Genomic DNA, 12,653 nt, shown 5'->3' with positions numbered 1-12,653 from the left:
GAGGGAGCTCTGATCAGCCAGTTGTTCAAGTAAGGATGTACCTGAAGACCCATTTTCTATAAATAAGCTGTCACGACCATCATCACCTTGGTGAAAGTACAGGGAGCCATTGCCAGCACAAAGGGCAGAGCTTAGAACTAGTAATAATTTTCTAAAACATGAAACCATAAGTATTTGGGGTGGGCCAGAAATATCAGAATGTGCAAGTAAGCTTCTGTGAGATCCAGAGAGGCAAGGAACTCTCCCAGGGCCATGATGCAATGACCGATTGAACTGTTTCCAAGTGAAAGCATGGAATCTTGAGAGCTGTATTTACGTGCTGAAGATCCAGAATTGGCCTCCAGTCTTCGGAGCCTTTCTTTGGCATGATATAGAGTATCTGCTTGAGCCCAAGAGGTTGGGTGGCACCGGCTCTATAGCTTGAATATCCAGCAAGCATTGAACAGTGGCTTGAACCTTGATCGCTTTGTCTGGCCAACCCGTGAGAGTCCACAAACCAATCTGTCAGAGGTCAGGCAAATTCTAACTTGTAGCATACTGAAAAATGTCCAGGATCCACTGGTTGGACGAAATGTGAACCCAGGCAGGCAGGAATGTTGAGAGTATGCCCCTAATCTGTAGAGCGGTACTCCTCAATCTGGCCTCATTGTACCTTTTTGGCAGAGGGTGCAGAATAGGAGCAGAGGGCTGGGATCATCTGTAGCCTGCATACCGTTGCCTGGAGCCCTGGGAAAATCTCTGCGATGTGGCACTGGAATTCGGGAGGGATCGCAGGGAGCCATGAATACTAGAATGACCAGAACCTCTAGAGGTCCTGGGTCTGCTATCAGGGAGGGTCGTAGGGCAATGGCCCACCACAGAATTCATAAGGTCATCCAGGCCCTTGCCAAACAATAACTACCCCTTAAAAGGGAAGTCTAGCCAAAGTAGTCTTGGAAGTGGCATCACTAGCCCATTGTCTAATCCAGAGCATCCTGCAGGCAGAAATGGAGTATGCCAATACTTTTGCCAAAACCCACATAAGGTCATACAGTGCGTCAGCAACATAATCCGACCTAGCCAAAAGAATTGAGGAAGATCCATAGCCTCACTCTCCAGCCTTACAGCTGAGATAGGCACACGTGACAAAGGCCGCCACTGAAGCAGCCTTTATGCCTAAAGCAACTGCATCAAAGAGCCTCCGGAGGACCTCATCCACATGACAGTCCTGCATATCTTTAAGCACCACACTGCTTTCACTGGGAAGAAAGATGCGTTTAGTCACCTGCGCAACTAAAGAATCCACCCTCTAGGCTGGCCCAGAAGCTGCTTGCACTTCTTTTTAGTTCCTCCAGAGAATCGGCATTACCCTTAACAAGCCTCTTAACTTGCAGAATTTCATTTAAGAATGTGAGAAGAAACTTTCTCAGGCTCTGGCAACGGCTCCTTCAATGAGACAGGATCCTGTTTATTTTTTTAGAGGATCCTGTTTATTTTTTTTAGATATCTGCTGCACGAAAACTGTATCCAGTTTTCCAGACTTGCTTGCCCTACTTAGCACCACTAATAAAAGCTTTTTATGTCTAATGTTGCGATACTGCTGCTGAGAAAGGAAGGAGGCAAAGGGAGCCACAGCTCTAAGATGTCATCTTGACCAGTGCTCAAAAAACCCCCCACCCTTTACTAATTTCCAAATAGAATCTAGCGGCCTTGTTTCTCTTTATAAATTAGTGTCAAGCACTGTGCATGCACTTGAAAGCACCCAGGTGCTTCACAAATACAAGGGTTCAAAAAAGCATGGAATAAACACAGAGGATCCCTATTCAGAAAATAATGGGTATATATTGAGCCAGTACCGGTCTGCGTCCCGTATATGGCCATTCAGTTCAGAATGGGCTGGGGAGGGCTTCTATGGCTAGGATGGTTTAGATGGGTTGGAGTGAATTTTGATGGGACTCTAGTAGATGGACCCTAAGCATGGCAGAGCTCTGGGTTTCTAGCCCAGAAATATCTAAGACAATGATGATTTAAATTAAATAATTAATTTATAGAGCATCTATGGTTGGGCAGACAGGATGGACCATTCAGGTCTTTGTCTGTCATCAATTACTATATTACTATGTAATATAGCCTCAATAAGATATTATTCACACAAAAAGAACCCTTCAAATGATAAAATGTAAAACTCCAAATCAGGCAGAGAGAATGCTTTCTTTTTTTTCTAACAAATACTGTAATGCTGAGTTTAGCTTAGGCAGGTTCAACTTAGTGCTGCACAACAGACTATATTATTAGAGTAAAATAGTTGTTCATTGAGACTATTCTCCTGTCAAATTTCTCTGACCTTTCACTGCTTCTGCTTGTCACATTAAAGATCTCTAGTTACTTATATCCTCCTCTGTATGCAAATGTATTTTTAGAGATTGTTAAACTTCTCTACTTACTTTCCCAGCGGTTTCCGTATTATGTTTCCCTTTTTTAACTCAGCCCTGGCACCTCTCTGGTCAAAGTTGTCCAGTACACTGACTACAGTCACAGGCAAAGCTCTTTGGCCCCGATTCTGCAAAGCACGTCTAGAGTTAGGCACCGTTTGGACGTCTAAGATAGGCGTCATTTGTAAAATTGTCCTCAGCGGGTGCTCAGCACTGTTTAGATGTCTACATTTTTAGTTCTCTTAGATTGTCCCTTGCTGTGCACATGTTCCTTGTTCCCAGTTGCAGATGCTCAAAATTCCATATTAAATACCCTGTGCATTTGGAGCTGTGATTAAACTTACTGATCTTGAAACAGTGATCGATGCTCAAAGAAAATTTCATCCAAATGAATTGCAAGTAAATTCTGAAAGCAACTCGGTAGGGAAAGCACCTCAAGGCAGAACAGAAAGCATCAACGATTGTAGCAGTTTTCCTGTTTGCCGAGTCTGGTTTTTTTTACATGGACATAGCAAGATCCAGAAAACTGCTACAATCATGATGGCAGCCGCGGAAGTCTAAGAGAACAGAGAGCATCAATGTTTGCCCAAAGACCAGTTGTGAATAAATCCCACACACTATGTCTCACCATCCAATCATTGAATACTGCTTTCAAAATTTGATGTGCTTTCAAAAAAGATATTTTAACGCTTAAAAATGTAACATTGGTTGAAAGATGTGTAGTGTGTGGGCTTTATCCCCACCTGGTCTTCGGGGCTCTGAGCATACATTTTTTTCAATCATTGATTGTACGTTTTTGCGTGTTATTTGAGAATATTAGTACTGGGTTTTGCTTATGCTTTACAATTTTCTGGTTTCCCAGTTTTTATCTTTGCAACGAGCAGCTCAAAATCCCCCTGTATTTTTTTTACTTCAATTGAATATTCGTGGTCAGCGCCAACTGCAGGAGTTATCCAAAATGCTTCTTGGTGGATGAATATCGGGTCCTTGGTATATAAATGCATAGACAGAGTGAGAGAGATCTATCTATATACAGTATATAAAGAGAGAGAAAGAAAGACCTTTGTTAAGTTCTGCTCTTTCTTGTTCTTTTAATTTGGCTAGGATCATTAAGAAATACATTGTGTTTTTCAGTTATTATGCTCCCTTCAGTCTTGGGTGATGGGATGTGGCATATATGGTTTTTTTGTTTTTAATAAATAGAACAAATGCTTCTTTTGTATTGGAAAGGTTAGGAGTATCTCACAATAGTTAAAGTTGGTTAAAATATTGAATGTTATTTAATAGAGCAGGGGTGCTCAATTGCTATCCTCATGGGCCCCATTTGTTTTTTTCAGGATTTCCCCAATTAATATTCATGAGAGTTATTTGCATGCACTGCCTCCATTGCCTCCAACTGAATCTACAGCCCATTAGGAACCTTCAATACAAGCGGATTTTCAACTCCATGCTAACCTATCTGGGAGTAAAAACCTGAAACGATCTCCCAGAAACTATCAGAAAGGAGGCCAACTACTCCTTCTTCCAAAAAAAAAAAAAAAAGTCCTATAAACTTACCTCTTTGACAATTAATTAATATCTGCCTTTTCGCCTTTCCTCCTATATGTCCCCTTCCCCCTTCTTCTCCCCTTTCCCTCCCTGTTTACTCTTCAATCGCCTGGAGCTTGTATAGTTTTGTGCGACTCACAAATAGAAGATTAGATTAGATCTCATTAATATTCATTTGGAAATCTTGAAAACCCAAATGGGTTGTGGCCCTCAAAGACCAATATTGAGCACCCCTGTGATAAGGTTCATTCCAGCTAGCTTTTATGCAACAGTACAGTAGTTTCATAAGTACCAAAATCATCCCCATTAGAAACAGTGGAAACTGTGGAATTGCAGCCTTGTCTAGACCAGAGTTAACTTAGGGCTCCTTTTACTAAGCTGCGCTGGCAGTTTTAGCGCGCGCGCTAGACACTAACACTTCCATTGAGCTGGCGTTAATTTCTCCATATAGCGCGGGGGTTAGCGTGCGCTAATCTTCCGCGTGCGCTAAAAACGCTAGCGCACCTTAGTAAAAGGAGCCCTTAGTCTTGAGCAAGAAGTACATATAGGCAGATCTGAGGTAAATGAAAGGTGCCTAGACATTGGGTAAATGGCATTTGCTGGCATATCTGTGAATAGGGTTAATTAAATTTCTATGGTGCCTTCTCCTGAGTGCCCCAACATGTCTTTTAGAAGATATTTCATAACTCTGTTAATACAATGAGTTCTTGCTATTCGCTGGGGCTATCTTCCTAGAAAAACCAGTGAATACCGAAAATGCATTGATCCTATGGGAAAAAGGAAGTTGGGTTCCTGTGCAACCCTGTTTACTGTACACTTTTGCTACCTACCACCACAGATTCATCATTTCATGTACTTGTAAAGAACAGCTCACTTATTATAGTCTGCATTTAATCAATGTATTTCATACAGTTGTGTTTTTTTGGTAAATACAATCTTTTGGTGTAACAATACCCGTGCCCAATTCTATGAATATCTTCAGCCTCATGGGAATATACTATGCATGACTGTGAATAACTGACAATGCCCGTGTATAGCAAAAAAATGGGTTATACTTTATTTTGCACGAATAAGTGAATCTGTGAGTATGGAACATGTGGATAACAAGAACACACTGCAATAATAATTATTTCATCTTCAGAAATCAAAATTAATTTATATTTACATGAATCAAGTCTTACGCATGTAAATAGAATCAATAAAAGAGAGTCTTGAGAGAAATTATGAAACAGAATCAGATAGTGCTCTTTGCAGTTCTTATTTTCTTACCAATTGTATACACTGTTGAAAGAAACACAGCATTACACTGCACATGAAAAGGGTTTGGACTGCTAGGTACTACCAGTACTACTATTTATTTATAGAGTGCTATTGACATGCAAAGCCCTGCACAGTACTGAAAAGAGAAAATCCTGCTTCATAGAGCTTACAATCTGATCAGGATACAGAGACTAGACAGGTACTGTATTTATTAGAGTAAACAAGGGCCTAGATGCACTAAAGAGGATCGGTAAGACAGCATGGAACTGCTCTGATCTGATTTTTGGCCGATTCAAAAAGAGCTATTGATGCAATAAAAAGTTTGCATGCAAATGATTCACGCAGAGGTTAGTCGTAATACCCATCTCTCCCATCTGAGAGCAACTCACATGCCCAGAGCCAGCAGGGGAAGCCCAACAGCTGAGCAGCCTCCTTCCACTCAGCTGTTTGGGGCAGGAAACCTTTTTTTTTTTTTCTTTTTTAATTTTTTCTACGGTAACCTAAATGAATGTGTTTTTCGGTAATATAATGTACATTGCAGCACCATTTTTTTCACTATGTAAGACTCTCAGCATTAGCAAAGTGCAGGTTTGGGAGGATGTTTGGAGAGAAAGCTTTCACTAGTGCCTGTACCACATTATCAAGCCTGTCTGCCATGAAGCAACAGATAAGTGTGGCTTGCACTTTGTTAGATTAATATTTAATCACCTTACCGGTATAGTTGGCACAGTGGGGTTGCCTATGATAGAATATTGAAGGTTAACCAATGAGGAATTCGGGTTCTTCCTAGCTCTGGAGCAATGACTGCCCGGTAGCTTCTGAGGCAAATTCCCCTGCATATGTGATTCAACTGTATGCTTTAGCTTCAGCGTTTGAACTGGAGGATATGTGTTGTGTTTAAGGGTCAAATAACATGCATTTTTGCCTTAATATGCCTTAGTAATAACTCCCTAAATTAATTAACATAAATTGGTAACAGCATTAAAGTTCATAAAATTATCAGCATTTAAGAGGTGCGGTTAAGCATAAGCAGGTTATTGCATCTGTTGATATTCTTGGCCTTTAATCTATAATGTGGCACTTGCTCTCTAGTGTTCACCCTGGCAAACTACTCCTCTTAAGAAGATTCCTCTACTCCACAGCAGCAGATAACCCTCCCAGAACAAGCCCACTTACTGCCCTTTTAAACCTTCCCGTGACTAATCAGAACTGCAACCCCCTGGATGATTTCTCTCTTCCCCTCCAGAGCATTCCTTGCCCCTAACATTAAATCCTGTCCAAACCCAAATCTGGAAAAACTACTGAAACACCCCACCACCATCCCAAATCCCACATTTCCTTTCCCCCCCTTGATGCCAGTCCATAATTTTCCAATGGCTGATCTGAGGTGCCTCTTTACCCTGCATATGAAATTGATTTATGAGAAGATCCTTTCAAATTCAGTAAAGTTCTTCCAACCACATTCCAGTGTAGATAACTTCAAAACGTCAGGACAGTGCGAATACTTAAAGAAACAAAATAATATTAGTAAGATAATAATAATTTATTATACCAGTGTACTCTTAAATGTTTACTACAAATATTTAGAAAAATCTGTTACTATTATTACTGTCAAAAGATGCTTCTAATTTGCATAACATCATACACAAGTAGGAAGTTGCAAGCAGATATGAGTTTGGCATAATAAATACAAAATGAAGACAACAAAATAAATAACAACTCCTTGAGTTCTATGAGTTCGTGTTTGCGGAGCTCAGTTTCCCCCACAGCACGTGCAGCTCAGCCCCTCCTTCTTGTTACTAGAAGTCTGCCCATTGGCTGAATTCTACCACAGTCTCTGCACAGAAAGGGGGAAATATTGGAAAGCTAGTGGGCTAAGCTCTGAAAATATCCACATACTGCCGTCCATATGGCTTTGAGACAGGTAGATGAAATTTTTAAAACCTGAAAAAATCCAGACAGTTGGCAATCCTAGCTAGTGGCGTACCAAAAGGGGGGGGGGGGCGGTCCACCCCAGGTGCAGCCTTAGGGGGGGTGCACAGCTGGCCAGGTCCAGAAAATTCAGCAGTGAATTTGAAACAGCTTCCTTTCTCCCTCCCTGCCCCTTACCTTCGTGGCCATGAGTCTAAATTACCTTCTTACAACAGCTAGAGCAGGGGTGCCCAATAGATCAATCGTGATCGACCGGTAGATCGCCAAGGCAAAGTGAGTCCATCGCGGGGACGGGTGGGGACGGTGGGATTCCTCACGGGGACGGGTGGGATCCCTCACGGGGACGGGTGGGACTTTGGCGGGGATGGGTGGGGACGGATGGGATTTCTGTCCCCGCGCAACTCTCTACCCCCGAGTTCTGATGGTGGCACACATCAGGCTGGCTCCACAGGTCCACTTGAAGTTGCCCTGTGAAGCTGTAGTCTGACTATTATGGAAGCAAATAATTTGGACCAGTTAGATTGTAGCGAAGGAATGTCGTCATTTAGGATATATATGGATGTATAACTGGTAAAACGTTGGAATTTGTTACTAGCAAGGCTAGCTTTTGGCTTCTGTAATAATTCTCATGATAAAATTAACCTTATGATTAACCAGACCTGATAATGAATAAATAATAATTTCTTTTGGAAAACATTTGCATCATTTTTCATTATTCATTTTTACAAACCTAGAGTAGCCACGAGTACGCTTGCGTGCAATTACCCTGGTCACTATGCAGAAAATGCTTCCTTTCCTAGGCAGAAAACCCCTCCAAAAGGGGTTTCAAGGTACCAGTCACCAAGAATAAGACTTACGCAAAAAAAGATAAGAAAAAGAAGCAAAGCAGATCAGAAGCACTTCTGCACAGTTCACTTGCAGAAATAAAAACTGTAGGGGGCTCTGTGTTCCTCAGCCATATGGGAGGAGCAAGGAAATTTGGGTGGACTTTTGCTAGACCCGGTTTGCAGGTTGAGATAAAACACCTATCGTATTGACTCCTGATGGGATGTAACAGGATCCTGCTTTTTTAACTGCAGAATTTATATGCTTATTTCTTTTGTCGTACATTCTCTTCTAAGTTTTTAAAACATATTGGGAGTGATACAATTGTACTATTTTCTGGCTACTACAAAATTATTTCACCATAAAGCTTTCAGCTTGCTGCCCTTACACCAGCTGAGTTCAAAATAAAATTATGTAACATCTGTTGCATTTATATTCTGATGTTTCAGTTCCCATAAATCACCTCTGTCCAGAGCGTAAAAGTTCAAACCCTTCATTGATTTTATCAAAAGGTAAAGTGTGAGTCACCAGTCCATCCAAGTTAAATTTCTTTGCCATGTAATCAGAAACTAATCTGGGGATACACTCCTTACTCTTCCAGCCTGAAAAACACAATAACAAAAGGCACAACGGTCATACTAGAAAGAACCACTGAAACCACCGCTGAAAAAAAGAGTATCAATCCTTGCTATCAATCCACCCTAACTTCTTAATGCTTAGATCTTCTCATATACAGACTGGACATGGAGGCTCATCATGTGAATAAAGACAGTAGGGTCTTAAAACAAGCTGAGTGGGCCAGTCATTGATATTCAGCAGCAATTAACCGGATACCACCACTAAATATCAGCTCTGACTACCCATTACTACTGCCTCTGTTTACCAGAAATAATATGCCAAAGAAACCTGACCAATTTCTTGATAATGTTGACCAGAGTAGTAGAGTGGTATACTACTGAGTATATCTGTATTTAAGCAAAGCTTTTGACACTGAGCCATTTAGGAAGTTCTCAAATTAACTGCCAGGGTGGTCACTAGGCAGAGCCAGTACTTACCATATATACTCAAATATAAACCTATTTAAGCATACTCAAAGAGAACAATTCCCCCTAAAGGGGGAAAACTTTACTTGAATATAAACTGTAGGGGTATATTAAAGTTTACAGTAACTTTCCTCTTCCTACCCACACCAATGACTAGAATTTATTCCTCCCTATGGTTTCCTAGCATTCTTTCTCCACACTCCCCCCCCCTCTCTACACACATACCCCCACTCCTCACAGTTGCTGGTACTTCTTTCTCTACACCTCACCCAACCCATCACAGCTGCCAGCTTTCCTCCCCCACCTCACCCCCCACACACTCTTTCACACCCACCCACACTCCTTATGGTTGCCGGCATAAGGGACCCCATTTTTGGACTAAAAATAACTTGGTTTATATTCGAGTATATAGGGTAATTATTAATTAAGGCCGTCTTAACTTTATTCACTGAGCTAACCAGGCACCAGTCTGAACATGGCTCAATATTGAATATCTGGGCATAATTCAGCCCGTGGCTGTCAGCAGTTTAAAATCCCAAGACTACCATGGGCTGAATGTTGGGTGGACTGTGTATACAAGAAAGTAATATGCAGGGTCATCACACAGCTTCATATTTGTAAGGGGAGGCTGAGAGAAGCCAGGCCTTTCCCCTGCTGCTGATACTGAAGTGTAGTTAAATCTGTGAAGCTCAAAGGTAAAGGGGAACAATATACAGAAGCTGATAAAAATAAAGCAGAATTGCTCCATAAATATTTCCGTTCTGTGTTCTCAGATGAAAGGCTGGGAGTAGGACCCCAAGATAAATGCTAATAAAAATGGAGGTGGGGTAGACCTTGACCACATTTCAGAAGACTATGATCACGAGGAGCTACCTAACTAAAGGTAGACAAAGCGATGGAGTCACATGGGATAGATCAGAGGGTACCGAAGGAACTAACAGTTCCTAAGTTCTGGCAGCTTCACCATTTTTCAATGATTCTTTAAAGTTGGGAGTGATCCCGGAGGACTGGAAAAGAACAAATGTTATCAAGCTCTACAAAAGCAGAAGTAAGGAAGAGGTTGGGGACTACAGTACAGCACTGCGTACGTCTGGTAGCACTATAGAAATAGTAGTAGTAGACCAATTAGTCTAATCTCTGTGGTGAGGAAATTAATGAAAATGCTTCTAAAACAGTGGAGAGGTTTCTGGAATCAAATGGACTGCAGGTTTGGGCAGCATGGTTTTACTACAGGAAGGCCTGATCAGACTAATCTGATTAACTTCTTTGACTGTATAATCAAACAGTTAGATTTGGGGGAGCATTAAATGTGGTCTACTTAGATTTTTGTAAAGCTTTTGACACAGCTCCACATAGACAACTGATACTGAGCGCCATCAGTCTGGACTGAAAAGTCATTAAATGATTAGAAACTGGTTAAGAAAAATAAGACAGAGGGAGGTGGTACATGGAGTTCACACAGAAGAAAAGGATGTTACCAGTGGTGTACCGCAGGGATCGGTCCTTGGCCTGGCTCTTTTTAACATCTTTGTGAGGGATACTGCGGAAGGGCTGTCAGTTAAGATTTGCCTCTTTGCAAAAGGGTAGACACCCCAGATTGTATGGATAGCAGGAGAAATGCCCACTTCCTGCCACCTAAAGGCCTGCCTATTCAAAATGGCAGCCCTATCCCTGCCAAGTGCATCCTGGGATAAGAACATAAGAATAGCCTTACTGGGTCAGATTAATGGTCCATTAAGCCCAGTAGCCCGCTCTCATGGTGGCCAATCCAGGTCACTAGTACCTGGCCAAACCCCAAGGAGTAACCAAAAAAGCACTGTGGAGAGACGATGATCCTGAAATGGACTTTAATTGAAGTTCCAAATGTACATAAAAAAAGCCAAGTTCCAAATAAACAATCCACAAGAAAGGTATAAGTCTACAAAAAAATCAAAAGGACCTAATTAGGCTGGTGGCGCAGGACCCAACACGGTCCACGTTTCGACAAGATGTCTTCCTCAGGGGTCCCTAAGGGTCCTATGATGATGAATACGTGGAGAAACTGGTGTGTGGAGGATCAAACACTGCTGGAACAAACAGACTATGGACGTTTCCTCCAGGAAATTGTCCAAACCTTTCTTAAAACCAGCTACACTATCCACTCTTACCGTAGCTGGTTTTAAAAAAGGTTTGGACAATTTCCTGGAGGAAAAGTTCATAGTCTGTTACTGAGAAAGACATGAGGGGAAGCCACTGCTTGTCCTGGATGAATTCGGAGAGGCCTAAATACCTTTTCAGAGTGCTCGCTGGCTGATGGTATTTAGGCACCTCTCAGTGCATACCAGCAAATTTTCCCTGGCAATGAGCAGCTCCCCTATCTGCTGCACATGCTGACCTCAACCATTCTTCTGATATCATTTCCTGTTCATGGGACCAGGAAACAATGTCAAAAGGAAGGCTCAGTTGGTACAAACAGCAAGTAGCCATAGTTGAAACCTTTATGGATTAGCACATTTTAAGCAGAAAAGAAGTATCACTGCAACCTTTTTTTTTTTTTTTTAAATCATTTTTATTAAATTTTTGTTTTTAGAGATAGAAATATAGGTCACCACAAACCAACAACCACTAACTAGAGAAAACGCTGAAACAATCGGGTCTTTTGTGTCATTCCTTCACGAAGACCCACGGAAACCAACCCACCCCCCACCTTATACCTATACTTTTTTAAAATTTAATTTAATTTTTTTATTGAATTTCAAATTATCTTAACAAGCAAGCACAGCAGTATTTTATTTTTTTAATAATCTGAGGAACAGCTGGCTTTCCCATGCTGCTTTAAAGAGTGTTTTGCAACATTTAGGGCTCCTTTTACTAAGGTGCGCTAGTGTTTTTAGTGCATGCTAACCCCTGTGCTACGCGTAAAAACTAACGCCAGCTCAATGGTGGCGTTAGCATCTAGCGCGCACGGCAATGCTGCATGCGCTAAAACCAATAGCACAGCTTAGTAAAAGGAGCCCTTAGAAGGGCCTAACCAATGGTAAGGGCACAAGATAGATATTATGGATCCTTGTGTAAGGAATAATCTAAGAATATCTGAGGGCTCTGACTCCTACTTCCCGAGAGGTAATCCATACTTGCAGACTTTGTTGGTGTTACGTGCACCAGTGGTCTCTGCTGAGCAAAGGATATTCAAGAGGAAATACCAAGGAGAATTTAAAAATTACCTAATACTTCTTTCTCTCTGCCCACTTCGGTCTTGCTGTAAAGAGAAGTAATAACTTTGACCAGAAACTCATTTTCAGGGAGACAAAAAGAAATCCTAGGCATAGGTTCCCTCCCTCCCTGCCCACTGGCCCAGGTATATCACTTGCACACTTGATAGCTACACTTCTGATACTACAGCAGTGGTTTTAAGCCCAATTCTCAGCACATCACCAGCCAGCCTAGTTTTCAGGAAATCCATAATGCATAGCCATGAGATTGATCATATATCAGTCTCGCGCATCTTTATTGAGAATATCTCAAAAACTCCACTTTTTAGGATTTCCCAAGGACTGGGCTGGAAACATTGAATTAGAGCCTCAGTGAGGTATAGGTATAACTTATTTTGTAAAACCAACAGAAGCTTTCCCACCTCCAGTGTACAACTGGGCAC

At 41.6% G+C, this 12,653-nt stretch overlaps 1 protein-coding gene across 2 annotated transcripts in view; it reads right to left on the bottom strand.

The window, feature by feature from the left end:
* Positions 1-4,993: 4,993 nt before the first annotated feature.
* The window catches only part of LOC117366131 (alcohol dehydrogenase 1B-like), a 36,673-nt gene continuing 29,013 nt past the window's right edge, over positions 4,994-12,653 (bottom strand). For both annotated transcript variants that reach the window (XM_033957281.1, XM_033957273.1), the window contains exons 8-9: positions 8,440-8,578; positions 4,994-6,723 (exon numbers count right to left, since the gene is read on the bottom strand). In XM_033957281.1, the coding sequence (XP_033813172.1) occupies positions 6,699-6,723; positions 8,440-8,578 (164 nt within the window). In that variant the 3' untranslated portion in view covers positions 4,994-6,698. The remainder of the gene's footprint in view (positions 6,724-8,439; positions 8,579-12,653) is intronic.

Source organism: Geotrypetes seraphini, chromosome 1 (genome assembly GCF_902459505.1).
Source record: "Geotrypetes seraphini chromosome 1, aGeoSer1.1, whole genome shotgun sequence".
NCBI lineage: Eukaryota > Metazoa > Chordata > Amphibia > Gymnophiona > Dermophiidae > Geotrypetes > Geotrypetes seraphini.
The sequence above is the reverse complement of the archived record's forward strand: the minus strand, read 5'-3'. Positions and strand labels throughout refer to the sequence as shown.